Source organism: Procambarus clarkii, chromosome 89 (genome assembly GCF_040958095.1).
Source record: "Procambarus clarkii isolate CNS0578487 chromosome 89, FALCON_Pclarkii_2.0, whole genome shotgun sequence".
NCBI lineage: Eukaryota > Metazoa > Arthropoda > Malacostraca > Decapoda > Cambaridae > Procambarus > Procambarus clarkii.
In genome coordinates this window covers 7,802,036-7,823,361 of record NC_091238.1, presented here as the reverse complement: position 1 = coordinate 7,823,361, position 21,326 = coordinate 7,802,036, and the positions used below count along the sequence as shown (strand labels likewise).

The 21,326-nt window shown below is 38.8% G+C and overlaps 1 protein-coding gene across 6 annotated transcripts; it reads right to left on the bottom strand.

Moving 5' to 3' along the window:
• Positions 1 to 395: 395 nt before the first annotated feature.
• LOC123773480 (uncharacterized) lies at positions 396 to 20,032 on the bottom strand. 6 transcript variants are annotated; one of them, XR_011225769.1, is made up of 5 exons: positions 19,958 to 20,031; positions 11,252 to 11,278; positions 4,776 to 5,588; positions 2,329 to 2,541; positions 396 to 2,015 (listed from the first exon to the last, which is right to left on the bottom strand). XR_011225769.1 is itself a non-coding variant. In XM_045767292.2 (5 exons), the coding sequence occupies exons 1-5, from the start codon at positions 19,978 to 19,980 to the stop codon at positions 1,970 to 1,972; spliced, it is 1,068 nt and encodes a 355-aa protein (XP_045623248.1). In that variant the 5' UTR covers positions 19,981 to 20,031; the 3' UTR covers positions 396 to 1,969. The 6 variants fall into 6 exon arrangements, 4 of the variants coding, with proteins under 4 accessions (XP_045623248.1, XP_045623249.1, XP_069174015.1 ...); XM_045767292.2 differs by having other exon boundaries at positions 2,383 to 2,541; XR_011225770.1 differs by lacking the exon at positions 11,252 to 11,278 and having other exon boundaries at positions 19,958 to 20,032.
• Between the last annotated feature and the right edge of the window lie 1,294 nt (positions 20,033 to 21,326).

Here is a 21,326-nt window from a genome sequence, read left to right as displayed (position 1 = left end):
CTTTTAACTTCCTTGCTTGTACATAAAGTACTTGCTGCAGTTCAAGCATGTGGCAACACCTCCACTTTTAATAAAAACTCAGAAAGTTTAATCAGTTATTTTCCAAGTGTTTCTGATGTTTTAAAGTACCAAACCATTTGAAATGGAGAAGATTTTACATGTGGTTACCTCATCAAGGATGAAGATTTCCCAAACAAAATGAGTGAAGAACTTGTTTATCTTTAACAAGTAATGAGTAGCAGCCGAGCCATTCTTTTCCACTATTCCTGTTAAGGACTTCGGCATCAGAGGAGCCAATTACCACCTCAGGATGAAATCTAAATATTTAAGCATCGCAGACAACCTCCACCAATTTCGTAACCAACGAATATCAGCATTAACTCCAAAGACTGTCATTAGGACTTTTAGACAATTTATTAAAGGTGTACAATTTCAAAGTGAAAATATAAACAGTCAAAATATGACCAGTAGTTTGTTATCAATGTTGATTCCCTTAAAGGAGCACACACAAGTGTCACAAGTTTGTCTGAAAATGAAATATAAATTTAAAATTTTCTTGTTTCTTTGTGACCTGTACTGCACTACCATTAAAAAAAAAGGGAAGAAAAAAAAAAGGTAAAAGGGTACAAAGTAGAAATTGCCAGCTAGTTACACTGTAAACCTGGATACAAAAGTCTGCGTGTACACCACCAGGATCCTCTCACAAACCGTCAACATTTTTCTGTATTGACCAACTTGCGATTTAAAGATGCCATGATGTGCAAAATGAACCGTCCTTTCTGGTCTTAATTTTATTTTCCTTGTACTGTACCAGTCTCTTTCTTGACTCTGCTTTTCAAGCATTTTCTTGTGCACAAATGGTCACCAGGTTTGACTAGTGTCCCATATATAGGCACTAAATACCCAGATGTGAGTTGCACTTTCTTTCCTACGTTACCAAGTGGTCACACTTTTAGCTCTTAAGTCGTGCCTATGCATATATATTTTTTTTTTCCTTTTACAGACAATGCATCATTTCCACACAACTCCCCTTTTCTACACAAAAATACTGAGAAAAGTAAAACAAAGTTCCATATATATAAAAGTTATATGTGACTGAGAATGAAAATATTTCAACTTCATACAGAGCATTGCAAATTCATTTTACAATTACACCATGACTTTGTTTCCAATGCAAACAGGTTACAGAAGCACATGTAAAACTATATCTTATCCAGTTAGAACTTAATGCAAGATTGCTGAACCACTAACTTACTGTAAAAATGCACATTGTTAATCTACTTCAAAATTTTCAATGGATCCAAAAGCCTATAAACCATTCTCGTGTCCTGGAGCAGATTCCTTGCCCTTATACATCATGTGCTCACTGATTATTATCCTCTACATACAACCCTACATTTCTCAATTCCAGCCTTGTTAACAAGAGAATGGTTCAAGCCTGCGGTGAGAAAAGTTCCACAGCTGACATAACTTACCCATTACAGCCCTGTATCACCTAAAACACCAACTTTTGGTTCTGCTTACTTACTGTTCATTACTTTATAATACTTGGCAGTCTTTGCTTGTCTGCACTAAAACACTTTTAAAATGTTCCTAATTATCGAGTATAAAACAATTATATATATTTTTAGGTACAGGTTGTGCATTCAGGGGCAGGGGAAGTTTCTTGCTATTGTCTACTTTCTTTAATTAATCAATAATTTTCAAATCATGTACAATAAGGCTGTAAAACTTTTCATCATGACCACATTTTTCAAATAAATCAACAATACGCTCAATGTTCAGTGAAACCCGACTTAGTTAACATAGATTCCCAAGTGCTACTCACTACACATTATTTTCCAAAACTTTTACAACAGATAAACCATTAAAATCCTATCAGTCTTTAATTTTCAGGTATGTTATACAGGTCCTCTTCTCTTTCTCAGCATCATTTAGCTGTTGCAAGTAACCCCACTTGCAATGTTTTTTAGTAGTGGGCATCAACTGGGCTCCGACGTCCTCCATAAGATGAACTAGACAAAGAAGAGATAAAACTATGTCAACAACAATTAACGCAAGAACTTTCCTGAAAATGAAAAATTTTCAACTATGTAAATTAGTCAAGTACCATAACCAGTTTCAACAAAATACACTTTCCCATTTTCATAGCAAGTTTCCCTCGTTCATATTAAGAAACCGCCGTACATTTGGTGAATTGCTTCAAACACATTTCTGAGAATTACAATTACAACTGCTATTTCATGCCTACACTGACATTTGCTATGTTATATTCACTTGTAACACTTGTTTTCAAGTCAAGCAGTTTTCCAGTCACAAAATACTTGCCATATTTGTTATCAATTCAAGTTGATATTTGAACGATGCCATACATCATTCTACCTGGAGTATTCCTTGCGAGAGTAAGCCCGGTCTGGGCTATAGCCACGTGAGTCACGAGAGCGTGAGGTTCGGATGACCTCCCTGGATGAGGGAGGAGGAGAGGAGGCAGGGTAGTAGCGAGAAGAGCTGCCATACCCACCACCAATTGGCGACCGCGACCTGTAACCACGCTATTTATGTAACCGCAATACTGAAACTCCGCTTGTTTGTTTAGCGGACACTTCTCAGCTCTTAAATCACTGTTGTCTTCTCACAAACAAAAATAAACAAGAAATAAAACGTTTTATCAGGCAACCCAAGAAGCTAACACAAGTAGGCAAGGAGTCCATAAAGATGACTTTTTAGATGGATATATTGCTGAAGCTGGCACACAATCTTTGTGTTTGGAAAATTGACTCATCTGCCCACTTTTCTAGAGCGTTTTCAGCAGCTGGTTGGCTAACTTGTGCATTATCAAAGGCAGTACATCTTCTTCCCCCTTTGTTAAAAATTTTCTTTAGTACTTGTCAAATGAAGCCTGTATTGAGGTGTACGGTGCACAGTGAATAATTTCTTCCAACACTGGAACAAATATACAGAGTACCATTTTCCATACTAGCTTTTTTTCAGAATATTTCTTCAATCTATTTTTCACAGCTTTCTGATCTTGCTATTTTCAATAAGTGAAGCCACTTACAATTTTATTTGAATCACAAACTTAATAAATTATTCTATGCCTTATTTTGTACCAACTTAGAATTCCTTGTTTCAAATTCCTGATATTTCATTTACTGTATAAAATATGTGCATCCTTCCTTTCTACCTCCATTCCCAGTTGCAAATCTTCACTACTTCCTTTGCCATTTTCTCACTTCCTGTCAACAATGTTCATTGATAGCTGCACAACATATCACTGACTTCCTTTCCTTCACAGATTAGTTTGATCAGAGCAAAACTAAACTACATGTACTTCCAGAAAAATTTTCCAAATACAGAATACTTCTACGCCTTTCTTGGAGCTCTAAAAATGTCTCCACTATCTATGTTGCTTTTTTTCTTTACAATTTTTTTTTCAACTAATTAGGCTTGACTGCTTTCTCTACACAAAGAAGTGTTCTCAAACTTTCAATATTCCTCAAGTTAACATTTCAATATTCATTTGTATCCATCCATATCTTGCAAACCATACAAGTTTCAACTAATCCCTGCAGTAAAATTTTGTCTATCGCAAAGATCTACTTCACTCGGGCCATGTTATTCTTTCCAGTCAGCATTTTCAAATCTTCTATAATAAAAAAATAAAGGAAAATAAAAAAATGCACTTGACAATCAATATCTTTGCAAACTGATTCATCGGCTATTCACACAAATTATGAAACTGGTTTCTGATAAGCAATTATCCGACAATATAACAAGACACATTATTGACAACATAAGAATTGCTTCACATACCCTAAATTCTATACTATTTGGAATAGCTTATTAATTGCTAATTGCCATTATCTTACTGTAAACTGCCATAAAAGCCAACACCAATTTCTCATATCGTCTGCCTCTCAACTTTTTAATACTGTATGCATTCTAACTGCCACCTTTAAAATTGAACCGTTTTCTTTAGTTTAAAAAGTAAAAATTAAAATCATTTAATTACTCCATTCAAGAGATATTTTCTATATATTTAACTTATCAAACTTTTAAAGGCACATTATAGAAACTTTTCTGGGCACCAGTTACTAATTTCCTTATTCCTTACTTCCTTTCCTTGTCAACTTGTTGGGTTGCTCTTAAAAGCATGCAAACTAAATAAGGCACAAGAAACACAATATCAAACAAGAAAACTTCCAAAGAAAAATTGTCTTAGAACACGAGTGTCAAGCTAGACACGAGATGTACGTCACTCCAATCTTAAGACATCCAATCCTCAACTGCAAATTTTTCTGAAAGGTAATTTCATCTTAAACCTGCTTTCTTTCTGGTTTCTCTTTGATCTCTTTCCCTGTAATTGAGGAGTATTTAAAACATAAGATTGGAAATATTGGCGAAGAATCTGAAAGAGAAATTTTCATCATCATGAGTATTTAGCAGGAAGTTTTCTATTGCTACATTATTGGTTACGATCCAGGAACTGACATATGATCAGTTTCTATTAAGATGATTTTATAGCTTACTTTTTTCATCTTTATCTGATTTTGAAAATCCTAAATTGTTGATCTACTCACGCAACCATTATCTTACTTGTTTTCATTAATTTTAAAAAGTGCTTTTATCAGTTACTGGCCTTGAATACATCGACAGACTCTGCAGTAGCCAATGCAGATAGTACTGTCTGTCATTTATCTATTAAGTTTACTAGTGACTCGGTGTTTGGCCAACATCATCAAGTGACAGCTCCTGGAGTGGCGAGAGCAGGGTACCTGGTGCGCTGGTAGCCCGGAGAGGCAGAACGATATCGATCAGGTGAATGGCTGACTGGTGAACGGCTGCGCTGGTACTCCTCCCGACGCGACCCGCTGTAGTTCACATACTTGTCATACTTGTCATCTGAATAGTGGGACTTGTACTTGTCACCAGAGGGGTAGCGAGAGTAGCCGTTCTCAGCTGGCTTGTCATACGACTTTTCATACTTGTCATAACTGTAGTTGTCGTAGTTGCTGGAGCCTCCACCATAGCCTCCACGTGAGAACCCTCTGGAGTAGCTGCCACCACGTGAATAGCCACCTCCACGGTTATAGTTGCCACGTGAGAAACCTCCACCACCTCTGGAGTATCCTCCTCCACCACGTGAATAACCTCCACGACTATTGTAGCCACCACCCCTATCAGAACCCCTGTACCCTCCTCTGGAGAATCCACCCCTATATCCCCCACTTCCCCTTGGATAGTAGCCCTGGCCGCCGCTGCTGTAGCTGCTGGAGTAATAGCCCCCACCCCCTCTACCCCCTCTGTCATAGCCACCTCGACCAAAGCCACGGCCACGACCACGGGCTACCCCTCCTCTTGTAACTCGGGCTGATACCCGAGACCCCATAAAATCGGCTCCGTCCATCTGGTTAGCTGCATATTCAGCATCACGGGCATCAAAGTATTCCACAAAGCCAGAACCAGGTGGATCGTAGATAAGGTACACTTTTGCTATCTTGCCAAAACGAGAAAATGTTTTATCCACTTGGTCCTTGCGAATGTCTTTTGGAAGGCTTTCCAAAAACACTCTTGTGTTATGGCTTTTACTGAAAAAGAAAAAAAGAAACATTATTAATTCAGAGAGACAGAAAGAGGGAAGAGGAGGGGGAAGAATAAAAAAGGAGATGGAGTCAAAGGGTGAGAGAAGAAATATGGAATGGGACTGTATGTCAAGCAAAGATGAGAGAGGACGGGGGAGTATGGGGAGACGAGAAGATGAAGGGTATAGTGTGTGGGACGGGGTTGAGGGGGGGTATAGGGAGGGGTGGTGGAGGAGGATATAGGGAGGGGTGGTGGAGGATACCTGCTTGATGGGGTTCTGGGAGTTCTTCTACTTCCCAAGCCCATCCCCAGGGCCAGGCTCGAGGGAGGAAGATATAGGGAGGGGTGGAGGAGGAAGATACAGGGAGGGATGGAGAGGGAGGTATAGGGAGGGGTGGAAGGGGGTATAGGGAGAGGTATAGGGAGAGGTAGAGGGAGGTATAGGGAGGTATAGTGAGGGGTGGAGTGGGAATAGGGAGGGCCTCTGGGTACAAGGTCCCTGGGGCCCCTGGTATATGGGCCCCCAGGGATGTTGAGCCCTCAAATCATGGTAAAGGGTGGAGGGTTAATGGGGGGGGGGAGGGTCAATGATGGGGAAGGATGATAGGGTAGTGGGGAGGGAAGGGGAAAGAATATAGTGAGAGAGGAAGGTAGGGAAGAATATAGACAGAGAAAGGGAAAGGAATATAGAAAGGGAAAGGGGTATAGGGAGGGAGGAAAGGAGGTATATACGAAGGGAATGGAGGAAAAACAGAAAGGTTGGGACATAAGAAAGGGGAAGAAGAGAGAGGAAGAGAAACAAGTAGACGAGAGAAAAGAGCAACAGATCATATAAAGAAATGAAAAATACATTCATAAACATATTCCAATGCTAACTAAATGATGTACAACACAAATATTGAACAATTTGAAACAAATATAAAGACACAAAGTTAACTACAATATTGATATCTATTCTCACACTTCAGTCAACACTTCCCTTTTCTCCTGGACACACAATTGTCAACACCATGCACACATCCATCTTCCACGTGTTGCTTTACCAGCTATACGCGACAGGTGGTGGTGGCGTGTCCTGCATCAGTGTGGGAGGAAGGGGGGTGGTGGCCTGCATCAGTGTGGGAGGAAGGGGGGTGGTGTCCTGCATCAGTGTGGGAGGAAGGGGGTGGTGTCCTGCATCAGTGTGGGAGGAAGGGGGGTGGTGGCCTGCATCAGTAATTACCTAAGTGTAATTACCTAAGTGTAGTTACAGGATGAGAGCTACGCTCGTGGTGTCCCGTCTTCCCAGCACTCTTTGTCATATAACGCTTTGAAACTACTGACGGTCTTGGCCTCCACCACCTTCTCACTTAACTTGTTCCAACCGTCTACCACTCTATTTGCGAAGGTGAATTTTCTTATATTTCTTCGGCATCTGTGTTTAGCTAGTTTAAATCTATGACCTCTTGTTCTTGAAATTCCAGGTCTCAGGAAGTCTTCCCTGTCGATTTTATCAATTCCTGTAACTATTTTGTATGTAGTGATCATATCACCTCTTTTTCTTCTGTCTTCTAGTTTTGGCATATTTAATGCTTCTAACCTCTCCTCGTAGCTCTTGCCCTTCAGTTCTGGGAGCCACTTAGTAGCATGTCTTTGCACCTTTTCCAGTTTGTTGATGTGCTTCTTAAGATATGGGCACCACACAACAGCTGCATATTCTAGCTTTGGCCTAACAAAAGTCATGAACAATTTCTTTAGTATATCGCCATCCATGTATTTAAATGCAATTCTGAAGTTAGAAAGCATAGCATAGGCTCCTTGCACAATATTCTTTATGTGGTCCTCAGGTGATAGTTTTCTATCTAGAACCACTCCTAGATCTCTTTCTTTATCAGAATTCTTTAAAGATTTCTCACATAATATATAGGTTGTGTGGGGTCTATGTTCTCCTATTCCACATTCCATAACATGACATTTATTAACATTAAATTCCATTTGCCAAGTGGTGCTCCATATACTTATTTTGTCCAGGTCTTCTTGAAGGGCATGACAGTCATCTAAATTTCTTATCCTTCCTATTATCTTAGCATCATCAGCAAACATGTTCATATAATTCTGTATACCAACTGGTAGATCATTTATGTACACAATAAACATCACTGGTGCAAGAACTGAACCCTGTGGTACTCCACTTGTGACATTTCTCCATTCTGATACATTGCCTCTGATTACTGCCCTCATTTTTCTATCAGTCAGAAAATTTTTCATCCATGATAGAAGCTTACCTGTCACCCCTCCAATATTTTCCAGTTTCCAGAACAACCTCTTATGTGGAACTCTGTCGAAAGCCTTTTTTAGGTCCAGATAGATGCAGTCAACCCAACCATCTCTTTCCTGTAAGATCTCTGTGGCTCGATCATAGAAACTGAGTAAATTCGATACACAGGATCTTCCAGATCGAAAACCATACTGTCTGTCTGATATTATATCATTTCTCTCTAGGTGTTCTACCCATTTAGTTTTGATTAGTTTTTCCAATACTTTCACTATTACACTTGTCAATGATACAGGTCTATAATTGAGGGGGTCTTCCCTGCTGCCACTTTTGTAGATTGGAACTATGTTAGCCTGTGGGAGTGTGATCAGTGTGGGAGGAAGGGGGTGGTGGCCTGCATCAGTGTGGGAGGAAGGGGGTGGTGGCCTGCATCAGTGTGGGAGGAAGGGGGGTGGTGTCCTGCATCAGTGTGGGAGGAAGGGGGTGGTGTCCTGCATCAGTGTGGGAGGAAGGGGGTGGTGGCCTGCATCAGTGTGGGAGGAAGGGGGGTGGTGGCCTGCATCAGTGTGGGAGGAAGGGGGTGGTGTCCTGCATCAGTGTGGGAGGAAGGGGGGTGGTGGATTACAACTCATGTGAAACACAGCTTGGGCTATCTGCTAGGTATTGGCAAGGATAATATATTCACTACAGTATACATTAATTTTCTCTCACTTATACTGCTTGTTGGTTCGAAACGAATTTTGAAATTGTTTACCTTAAATTTGCTCCAGGAGGCCCATACTGTATTTGTGAACGAAAACCAGAAAAATTTGTCCGAAATTGTTTGGTTTGTGGTCCGAAAGACAATAAACCACAGAATTTAGTTTTAAATATGCTCAATGGCTTTTTCAAGAACCCTGATTATCTGAATCAGGGTTCCGCTGTACATTAACCTTCCATTTATCAAGGTTAAGTGGGTTATACAGTATACAGCACTTATCCTTACTGGCATTACTGTATTCTAGTTTATATCTAAATAGTTTGTGAGGCCATTTTCATTCAAATGTTTACACTACATTTTCAATTACCGATACTGCCCCCCCCCCCCCCACCAATCCCAGTCTAATCTATCAGTGAAATAATTTGTATCACTATTTTGTTCTGTATTTTTTCAACTCCACACTGCATTCAGGTATTTCCCAATTTCTGGAATCGGGGACAACAATGGATAACAAGACAATGCATTCATTACAAATTTAATGTCAAAGCTCATTTTTCAGCTTAATGACATCAAAAAACAAATTGCAGTTTCTTGTATTCAATAAATCCCAGAATCATTTATCAGAGGCCACTGCATCCATTAAACCATTAGACCGCAGTTTTTGTCAATTGTTGATTCAAAGGGTAATGCAGTTATCATATGAAGATTTAACAAAATTTGACTGGGTTTTACTTGTACTGTATGCTAATATGGATAAAATAGGTGTATGTGAATGTAACACAGTTTAGCTTGACCCCAGAAAAAATTCTGCTACCATTTCATGGTACAAATGCAGTTACTGTTATGAATGTTACAAGGGGAATGTGGTTGTAATATAATAATTTAAACAATTATTGCCTGAATTTTACATGTATGATGCAAATATGGATATAAAAGCTTTCTGTGAGTGTAAATAAAAGAAAAGTAGGTGATATAACAATCAGTGAAATACTGGAGAATAAAACTAGAACCATCAGCATAGTTGAGCACCAAGTGTTGACAAGTGCCAGACGCAACCTTATAGAGCGCCTCCACCCAAAAAAATGATAAATACAGTATTTGTAAATACATACAATAAATTGTCTAAATGGTAATAGAAATGAATTTTGTTTTGTTTTTCTACAAAGTGATAGGGACTGGAAAGTATTATGAACCCCATGTAGCCTAGTGAGTTATTCTACACACCTGACAATGTAGGAGTCAAGGGAAGGAATTAAATTAGGCAAAACATCAGTAAATTAAGACTGAAGAGATAAAAGCAGAGGGCAAACATGTTGTGGAAATAAAGAAAGTTGTCGACATTATGGAGGTTGTAAAGAGTCACTTGAGTTGCGAAAGTAGTCTAGGATAGACGTACGTCGGTGCCTCCTGGGAAGATAATTATAGTTATCGGTTAAGAGCGAGTGAAAGCTACATGCACAACGTGTGAGGAAGCTGCCGAGAACAACGTACAATGTTTGTCAGTGATCGTGAATGATATTGGGGGGCGTCCCTACTGTGAGATATCCTTTGAGTCGATAGAATTGAGCAGGCGTGCCTATGTGGAACCTGCCAGGCGACTTCAACCACACCAAGTCGGGACTGGGAGAAGCATTTAGTGGCAGTCCAAGTGAGATAGGTGGACGACATGCAGTAACGCCATTTTGGAGCCCCAGTGGACAGGCTTCGTCGTCGTTATTGCTTGTTATTGTTTATCATTGTTTGATAACAATATCATTATTGTTTGTTATATTGTTATCATACTGCTTGTTGTTGTTTGTGTGCCCAGTGATCGTAGAGAACATTTGTGGATATAGGTTAGAGTTTATGAAAATGGTGAGAAGATATACGAGTTTGAGGTGATGGGACATTGTGTAGGCAAGATCAACATGCTAGCTTGCCGGAAGTCAATGAATGATTGATGAGGCAGAGCTTCTGGTGCCCCGTCGGAGGAAGACTTCAAGTGTGGACTTGTCCAGCATGGGGAAGTACCCACCACGGAATGACCGGCACAAGTGGGATGTCGGATGGCGAGATTTAATGTTTATATATATATTTGTTATTTATGTTTTGATAGAATATTTTATTATGGCATGGTAATGGAATTATAGGCTTGTGTTTGGGAAGTTCATATCTGAGCTTCATGTCTGGTGAAGATTATATGGTGAAACTCCATGTGTGTAGTGGAACTTCACTGGTAGAGTGGATCTTCAGTATTACAGTGGAATTTCAAGTGTAGTAGAACTATACGTTTTTTGGTGAAGCCATGGAGAGGAACTTCACATGTACAGCGTGGGACTTCAAGTAGCAGCAAATATTGAAGGGACTGCAGGAGTACCTATCTGACTTGACACATTGACAGATGGTCTTAGTGGTAGGCCCTCAGGACATAATATAGAGAATATATGGACAACATTGTTGTTTGAGGGAGTGCATGAATTCATGTTATGAATGATGCAGTACAAGGTGAGAAAGTTTATACTTTTTTGTCTGAGATAATTTATGTGCAAGTCCAGAATGAGAGAGAGGGGCAATAGGCTGTTGACCAGGATTTGAAGCAGCATCCTCGTGTACTGTTTTGTTGGAGCACAGCTATTATATAAGAGTGGTGTCAGTTTGTAGGACCTGATGATGATATATTGTTTCTTTATTCTTAGTTTTGTTCCGTAATAAATGTTTGTACGTAGACAACTTGCCTTTGCACCTGCCCTGGTGAGGAATTCCTAGAAAGAGAGAGAGAAACGGTTGCAGTTTGATCGACAGCAAATATAATACTTATATAGGGGAATTGTAAGATCATCCCGGCTAAAGAGTGAGTGGGTAAGTATCGGTGGCTCAGTGGGGTGTGTATTTATGACAAATAGGCCAGATCTGAGCCAATTCCCCATAAAAAAGGTGACATTGAGCCCCTCCTCCATACATAAGATGTTTACAGGGTGAGCCTCCAAGGTGTACTCCCTTGTCCATTGATAGATTACAAGCAGCAGTAAGTATCAAGAGTTATTATATTATTTTATCAGGAGGAGGGGGTCCGATTGAAAGATAGAAAATCCCGACCCCGATAAAAGGTAGTGAAATGGTACATAAAAACAAAGCAACAAAATCATTAAAGAGGTAGTGTAAAGGACAAAGGGAGGGGGAAATTTTCCTGAAAATTTTATATACCAACACAATGGAGTGAAATAAAAAAAAATACTGAAGCAAAAAGATATAATTCAGCTTAAGGTCCCAGATATGGTCTCACTAACAGACAAAACGTGGAGAAAATATTTTAAACAAGGTCGTATTCCCAAGGGGCTACTCAGTTTGGAGACTTGACAGGGAAACTAGGAGGGGGAGTGGCTGTGCTGGTGAAAGAACTGAAGGCAAGTGTGTTAATAATCGAAAACTCTCGAGAAGTTGACAAGGCATTGCAGGTTTGGAATCAGAATGATAAACTAATAAAAACTGATAACTGTAAATGCCTACAGCCCACCAGCAAGCAACACATGGACAAAGGAACTAAATGATAACCGAGAGGTCCTCATAATGGTCATACGAGAGATTATAGTAAAAGCAGATAAAAGATAAATCACAATAGTGGGTTCTAGGGCACTTTAAATTGAAAGCAATAGACTAGAAGGCCTACCAAGCAAGAACAGAGGACATTTGGACAGGCAGATTTGTAAACCTCATTCTGAACACATTCATGTACAGTATCAACACATCAAGCATGCCACAACTTCAATTCTACAAAATTCTAACTTCAGAATTACTTTTAAATACATGGATGGTGAAATACCGAAGAAATTGTTCACGACTTTTGTTAAAACCAAAGCTGGAATATGCAGTGGTTGTACGGTGCTCGTATCATAAGGAGCACATCAACAAACTGGATAAGGTGCAAAGACATGCAACTAAGTGGTGCCCAGAACTGAAGAACAAGAGCTACGAGGAGAGGTTAGAGGCATTAAATATGCCAAAACTTGAAGATAAAAGAAAAAAGAGTCAATATGATCACTACGTACAAAATAGTAACGAGAATCAATAAAATTGATAGGGAAGAATTTCCGAGAACTGGAACTTCAAGAGCAAGAGGTCACAGATTTAAACTAACTAAACAAAGCTGCCATAGAACAACCCGTTCTCGCAAATTTAATAAGTCAATATTGACTTATTAGTTGCGTGCATAGGCGACATACTAAACATAATAGTTTCCCTTGAAAAGCTTCATAGAAAACACCGACCTTACCTAACCTACTTAGTATGTTAAAATAAGCATCTGATAGCTTCGTAATTACAATTGTTACTTAACCTATTATAGGTATAGGTTAGGTAATAATTGTAATTACGAAGCAATAAGATGCTTATCTTAACATACTAAGTAGGTTAGGTAAGGTCGGTGTTTTCTATGAAGTTTTTCGAGGGAAACTATTATGTTAAGTATGTCACCTATGCACATATTTAATAAGTCAATATTGACTTATTACATTTGCGAGAACGGGTTGCATAGAAATATGAGAAAATTCACTTTCGCAAAGATTGATTGACGGTTGGAACAAGTTAAGTGAGTGGAGGCCAAAACAGTCGGAAATTTCAAAGTGTTACTGTATATGACAATGCTGGGAAGATGAGACACCACAAGCATAGCTCTCATCCTGAAACTATACTTAGGTAATTACAAGAACGACGGAAGGGGATGTTCCATCAGTATTGGATTTAATATTCACCAGGAAAGAAGAGATATTTGACATCCAGTACCTTCCTTCCTTGGGAAAGAGTGATCATGTCCTGTTGGATCCTAAGTATTCTTTGTGATATAATCTAGAAGAGAATGGGGACATTACAAGTTGATAAACTCAATTGCAACAATACTATGGGGAATGAAATTTCTTTACTGAATTTAATTGGCGAGTCTTCTTGTTAGGCAAGGAAATAAATGAGATGAATGCCAAATTTTGTGAAACAGTATATGAACACACACACATACATTCATATCAAAACAGAGATGCAGAACCAAAAAACAGGATTGTTTTAACATAAATTGAGAGGGCCCGAGAGGAAAAAGACAAGAATATGGGGTCAATATAGGAAGAGGCCTAACCCTAAAATATACCAGCACCACAAGAAAGAAATATACACAGCAGTGAGGAAGAAAGGAATTTTGATAAGGAAGAAGTGAACAAATGCAAAATAGATCCAGGCCTCTTCTATAAATGATAATTGTAGCAAACATTAAAGCAAACTACATGTAAGGGATAAAATCCAAAGAACCGAGAATGCAAAAGAAATGTATGAAACGCTAAATTAACAGTTCCAAAGTGTGTTTGTACACAATGAGGATTTCAGAGAGCTGGACCCAATACCAATTCCAGAGCACACCACAGAATACTCAGAGGTATCTCAAGACAAAGTGGAAAAATTACTCAAGGGGCTAGGAAGAAATAAAGCAGTTGGACCTGATGGAGTTTCACCTTGGGTGCTGCAAAAATTTGTAACCGAGCTGAACATTTCACTCCAGTTAATATTCCAAACATCTTTGTGCATAGGAATCTTAGTAGATACTGTATATGAAAAAAGACAAACATAGTTTCAAGCTATAAAAATGGAAGCTGAGTAAAATCTATAAAATGGTAAAATATAAAATGGTATATTAAAAATATACCAATACATGTATATAAAATATAAAAAATACCAAAATATAAAATATATATAAAAATCTATAATAATGGTAGCTACCTTTAAATTACAGACCTGTACTGTATATACAGCGTGGTGGTCAAACACTAGAAAAAAATAGTTAAAACCAAATGGGTAGAACACCTGGAGAGTAAAGCCGTAAGGACCGCCAGTATGCTTTTCGTACAGTAAGATCTTATGTAACAAATCTATCTAGCTCTTATGACAGAGCCACAGAGATTCTAGAGAGATTCCATCTCTTCTACAGGAGAGATGGTTGGGTTGACTGTCTATGTGGACCTAAAAAAGGCTTTTGACAGTTCCACACATGAGGCTGGTTCTGGAAACAAGCATGCTGGAGGGGTGACTGGGAGACTTAACATAGATGAAATTTCCTAACTGACAGACAGATGAAGGCAGTAATCAGAGAGACTGTATCTGACTGGAGGAGTGTTACTAGCAAGAGCACCACAGGGTTCAGTTCTTGCACTAGTAATGTTTATTGTCTAAATAAGCAATCTACCAGAAGGAATACAGATTTATATGATCATGTTTGCGGATGATAAGATACTGGGGGAAGATAGGAGATGCAGACGATGTTAATGCCCTTCAATTTGATCTAGATAAGTGCTTGGAGTGTCAAGAGCCAAATGGAATTCAATGTGAATAAATGCCATGTTATGGAATATGCAGCAGTTGTAAGGTACTCATATCTCAAGAAGCACAAATAATCTGTTAAGGAGCAAAGGCATGCTACACAGTGGCTTCCGGAACTGAAAAACAAGAGGAGTGACTAGAGGCGTTAAACATGACAAAACTATAAAATAGAAGAAAAAGAGGTGATATGATCACCACTTACAAAATACTAACAGGAATTAACCAAACTGACAAAGATGAATTCTTGAAACCAGCAACTTCCAGAACAAGATGGCAGATTCAAGCTAAGAAAACAAAAGTGCTGAAAAAATATTAGAAAGTTTTTTTTGCAAATAGACATACAACTGGAACAAGCCAAGTGAGAAAATGAAGGAGCCCAAAACCGTCAGTAGTTTCAAAGCGTTATGTGACAGAGTACTGGGAAGATGGGACACCATGAGCATAGCTCTCATCCTTTAACTACACTTAGGTAATTACAGTACTAAGAAACTAGGTAAATTTTGTCCAAATAGCATTAGTACCAGTACTATTTCATAATCTGGTGATATAGATTTAACTCTATTTATACTAATTTTGTTTCCTTTGATATAACTTAAATCCAATTTAAGATAGCACCCTCAATACCATGAGCTATCTTTTTAATCAATCTTTCATGTGGCATTTTATCAAAAGCTTAGGTTATGTCAAAGTACACGTGATAAACCGTCCCACTATCAACTGGTTCAATTACAATGGAATAAAATGATAGCAAATTAGTCAAACACTAGTGGCTTTAAGTAAAACCATGTAAAATCATTTATTAATCAATATTTTCTCAAGGTGTAGACAAACGGCTTTGGCAAATATCGATTCAAGTCATTTTCCCACAATAGACATTAACCTAACTGGCCGATATATTACTTGTGTCAAGTATCTCTTCTTAAAAATTGGAACCACATTAACAACCCTCCACAACTCCAGCATTCTGTCTGACTAACGATTTATTACATATGCTTGGCAAGGGCTCACAAAGCTCTACTTTCCATTTTTAAGTACCCTAGCAAACACTTCGTTCAGCCCAGGGGTTATGTTTGGCTTGAATTTATCTATTTGCTTAATAATTTCCTCCCTGGTAACCACTAAACATGTTACCCTGTCCTCTTCCCCATCAATACAGACTTGTTGGGCTGAAGGCATAATGTTAAGTGCTTCTTTAGTAAATAAAACTAAATATTTATTTAAAATACTACTTATCTTTGTCATTATCAGTAATCTGGCCTGTTTTAGTTTTTAATTGCCTTGCTATACAAACTTCATAACTTCCTTTTGATTTCCTTATTTCTTTCTTAACATTTCTAACTAATTTGACAAATTCTTGTTGTAAATTGAGTTTCCCATTCTTAATCCTTCTGGACAAAGTTCCATTTTTACATATAAGGTAAGATATAAGATCTATAGTTATCCATTTGTGATCATTATTATTCAATCTTATCAATTTGTAATGTATACTAAATTCCTGGGCTTTGCCAAGAATATTTTTATGCAAGTTATATTTTTGAATCTACATTTTAATCTCTTGTTACATCACCCATTGCTTGATTTACATCTTGCTCCATGACCGGCCCACCTCCCATGTTTAAATTAAATCTGTCCAATCCATCCCTCCCAATAAAGAATCCATTAGCCCTCTGACAGTGGCTACAGTAAAATGGTCATTTCTGCCCATGCACAACAAATATAAAATTAAAAATATGAAAATTATAGAATTACTGCATTAATTTGTATGCAAAATATGATAAAAAAAAAGATAATATTTATCTTTTTACTGGGTGAAAGTGCTCTGAAAAGTTATATGCTGGTTATGTGGTCTGGCACCTGTCAACACACGGTGCTGAGTATGCTGACACTAAGGTATGCACGACAACTCCTGTTTTTTCCTTGAATGTTTCACCGATTGCTCATCACTTGTTATTCTTTATTTACAGGTGCATGTTGAATAACTTGAAAAATCACATAACACAGGATAACGTTTCGAATGATGATTGTTTACCTGGTATACTTCATTACAACAACATAATAAACTTTGTTGTTTGGCTGTGGGTGATGACATTGGTGACGAGTGCCTAAATGGCACCACATGGGCGCGAGTATGGAGTGAAACCAAGACGTAAGCTACAAATGTACCCACTCAAAGATGACGGCAGGCTTCTAGTACAGTATATATAATGCATTATAATGGTTCAGTCGATTGGTTTACCTGGTATAAAATCATTATAACCACATGGAGTTGTGAAAACTATATGAATATCATTGTATACATATGTAATTATGATGGAATTTTATACTGTATGCAGGAGTTTTTCATGGGTCAAGGTAACCGCCATAACATCCGCAGATATTACATCCTTATTTGCATCATACATGTAAAACCCAGACAATAACTTAACTTGCAGTAACAAAATTGAAAAGAGTATACACTTCAGAATTACCGCACGCTCCCGTGAAATGCCCACAGCCACCTGGGGTAGTGTGGCGCTCGCGCGCCCAGAGCGCAAGTGTTAAGGGCATTGCTATTTTGAGGACATTCTCCATCCCTGTTTCTTTTACCTGTACTTTTTTCCCCTGCCAACACTTATTTTTATTGCGTTTTTTCTCAAAATCCATTCCCATACCACTATTTACTAAAATTTTAAATACAAACTCTTCCCACCATAGATTCCAACAAAATGACAAAAGCAATTCCCAGCCCTAGATAAATCAAGTCTAACCCAAGCATACATATTCCTTCCATAGAAGTGTCCCCAGAGTCATTCCATCTCAAATCACTAAAAAGTCACCTATGGCTCCCACTCGACCCTCTCCAAATGCCATGAAATTTTGTAGCAAGATAGCCCTAGACCCCAAATGACACTGCAAAATATTAGAGGTCAATCTGCTTTGGTTCTTAAATAACGGGTCCATATTGAATGGGTTCTCTTCCCGTTAATGTATAATTACCACAAAAAATACCAACTTTGACCCTTTGTTAAATCACGATTAGTGCCCAGAGGTGTGAAATTTGGCTTACCAGGGCAACTTTTGGTGCAGAATACAGCACCATGGTTTGAATGGTGTCATTCAAAACCAAATTGGGAATGACGCATATTGAGATATTTTGAGATATATTGGCAGTGATATGACATGGATTGGTAGCTGAATGGTTACCCAAACTATATTTTTTATTACACTGCTGTATTCTGCACCAAAAATTGCCCTGGTATGCCACATTTCACACCTCTCTGGGCACTAGTCATGTTTTAACAAAGGGTAAAAAGTTGGTAATTTTTGTGGTATTTACGCATTAATGGGAAGAGCGCATTCAATATGGACCTGTTATTCAAAAACCAAAGCAGAGCTCTAATATTTTGCACATTTTCATTTGGGGTCTAGGGCTACTTTATTACAAAATTTCATTAGATTTAGAAAGGATCAAGTGGGGAGGCCTTTGGTGAATTCACATGGAATGATCTCCCCCCCCCCCCAAGTTATCAATGAATGATATTGCATTTCAGTTGCAATATTTGTTAAATTCAATCTTTTTCTTATATTGTGCTCTGTAAATATAGTAGGCTGCATAAAACAAATATGATTGTTATAACTCATGCAGCCCTCTGTAAAGTCAAGGTGCGAATCCTCTATTCTTTCAAGATGTGCACAAATAGCATCTGAAATTATAGTCATGCAATTTTCCCATGACAGATGTCAAGCTATAGCAATTCCAATAATTCACGGGGCTATTCATTTGTTTTTAAACCGGCATCAAACTCACAACTTCTACAATTCCAGTGCTGTTCAACTTATTACATTCTGTGAAGCCCCTGACAAATACTTTCTCTGGTCCTGGGGACTTATTAGCCTTTTATATTTATTTACTTAATAAATTGGTAATCCCTTTACAAATCATGTGTTCTTCCCCTACACAGACTTTTTCAACAAAAAGTTTAACGTATCGTTTCCTCTAGGAAAAGACATTACTAATTAGAACACTTCTCATTTATGCCATTATCAGACACATGACCACCATTGGCTCATTCTCATCCCTAATGTTTAATAAATCTCAAAGAATGCGCATTAGTCTTTGCCCTACTATAAATATTTCATAATGGGTTATGATCAAACACAGGCATTTTTTACAATTGCTTTTTAATTTTTAAAATACTGTACAACTATATTAGATTAAGCTGGGATAAGTAGGGTGAGTGATATTTAACATTTATAAACATTGAACTTAGGTTAGGTTAGTTGTGATACAACACACAACTTCATTGACAAATTGTGTTGATTACTAAATGCCCAATGTCTACAGCGAGGTGTGGGGGCAGCGCACCAGCCCACACGGGCGACCCTACGATGCTTTACCCTCAGCTTAACTGTCATGGGTCGATCCTCCACTTCAATGACAATTAACTACCCCATGTTATGAATATTGGACCGAGGTCAGCCAGGATTGGACAGTGCATAGTCCTAACATACACAGCCATCTTGCAGAGAGAGTTTTCTCATTGTTAGAACTGTACATACAGATTAGGTTACGCCAGATAAGGATAGATAAGGCAAGCTCAATACAAAAATATTCACTGTTAAAGCTTTATGTGTGAAATGGAGTGTAGGAGTGTATGGGAGGCGCCGACACCAGCGTCCTGCTCACCACCAGTGACCACCAGCAGGGCCTCCTGCACCTCCTGTACCCTCAGGTACACACACGTGGTGACGCCCTCGCCTGCAGGTACACCAAGGGTACCATAGGCATGTGTAGTACACCTGTAAACCAGGCTCAGTTTACCCCTCGTGTAGTAGTGTGGGTAGGGGGAGGACCACGCCCCTACACCCATAACGGTATTACACCCTGTGTGTGAGTGAGGGTAGAGAGGAGTGTGAGTGTGTGAGGGAGACATGGCGGGTGTTGCGTGTGGGTGTCCCGGCGGCCCCAGCCTCCACCGCCTCCCTGCACCTCTCACTCCATTTCACACTACACCTCTACCCTCTCACATGCCTACACTCACTACTACACTTCTACACACATTACTAGGCCCTACAAAAACAAAAGAATGCGTAAATATTATCCTTACTCGTCACTGGTATTACTCTCCATGTTGAACGGTGCAAATGGCGTCCCTTTCCGCCCGCTCGATGAAAACAGACAAAGAAAAATTTTATGTCTCCTATATAAAACTCATAAAAACACAAAGTCAGAAGCACATTAAAATTAATATCTGAATAGTTTTATATATAAACTTTAGTCATATTGATAATAAATGGAAGCGATGCATTTTATAGAGCTAGGCAATGCATATTATAGACGTTATTTGACCAGAGAGACAGCGCGCCAAGTTCAAAAGTCGCGTCGCCCTCCTAATTGAGGCTATTATCATCATTAATTTCTTCTATAGCATTCTATGGGTTTATTTACGACTATTTGGTTTAAATCCTGGGCCCTAAGAATAAATTTCATCACGTCTATCTATTTATCTACATCATTCAAATAGTGTGCCGAAAGCTGACCTTTGTTATTTAAATACAAAAAATATATGGTTTACAAGACGAATAGATTTAAGAATTAACAAAACCCCAAAACCGATGGGGCTTCCTGTCCTCGTTGAGACCACTAGAATTGGTGACCCTCAAGTAAATATGAAATAATATTATAGCTATATTACAATTATTAATAGAGAGATAATACTCATCCCTATTCAGCCAGCATTAACTGGAGCGATAGACAGATCGTGTTCCAGGGAAAGCTAGCATATATGGCTTTGTGATGAACTGAGGGAAGACGAGCTCTAAACCTGACACCAAGAGTCAGACTTTATTTATTATTAGAACTATTACTAAGAGGAGGAATTACCTTGTGGGAAAGATGACAGAGAAGTACTGAGAAACATCGTGGGGAAGCTTCACAAAGACCCACGTCAATTGATTTATTGAGATGATTTGTTTAAATATTTACAAGAAAGTGCAAAGGACTATAATAATTAGGGAGGGCCACACGAGGCCTCTTGACCAATACTAGGCAGACCCTGTTTAATCCGCCCCTCTCACCCATACAGTCTATTCTTGAAACCCGTTAAACTGTATTAATGCTGTCTGGCTCACTCATTCCACTCATCCACAACACTTTTCCAGTCGAAATTTTATATCGTTGATTGTTGCCGCCGGAGGCGGGTAGGCAAGTGTGCACCCCATACTCATCCTGTGAGTGGTATTTTACTTTGCACCCCATACTCATCCTGAGTGGTAGTTTATTTTGCACCCCATACTCATCCTGTGAGTGGTAGTTTATTGTGCATCCCATGAGTGGTAGTTCATTGTGCATCCCATACTCATCCTGTGAGTGGTAGTTTATTGTGCATCCCATACTCATCCTGTGAGTGGTAGTTTATTGTGCATCCTATACTCACCTTGTAATTGGTAGTTTATTGTGCACCCCATACTCATCCT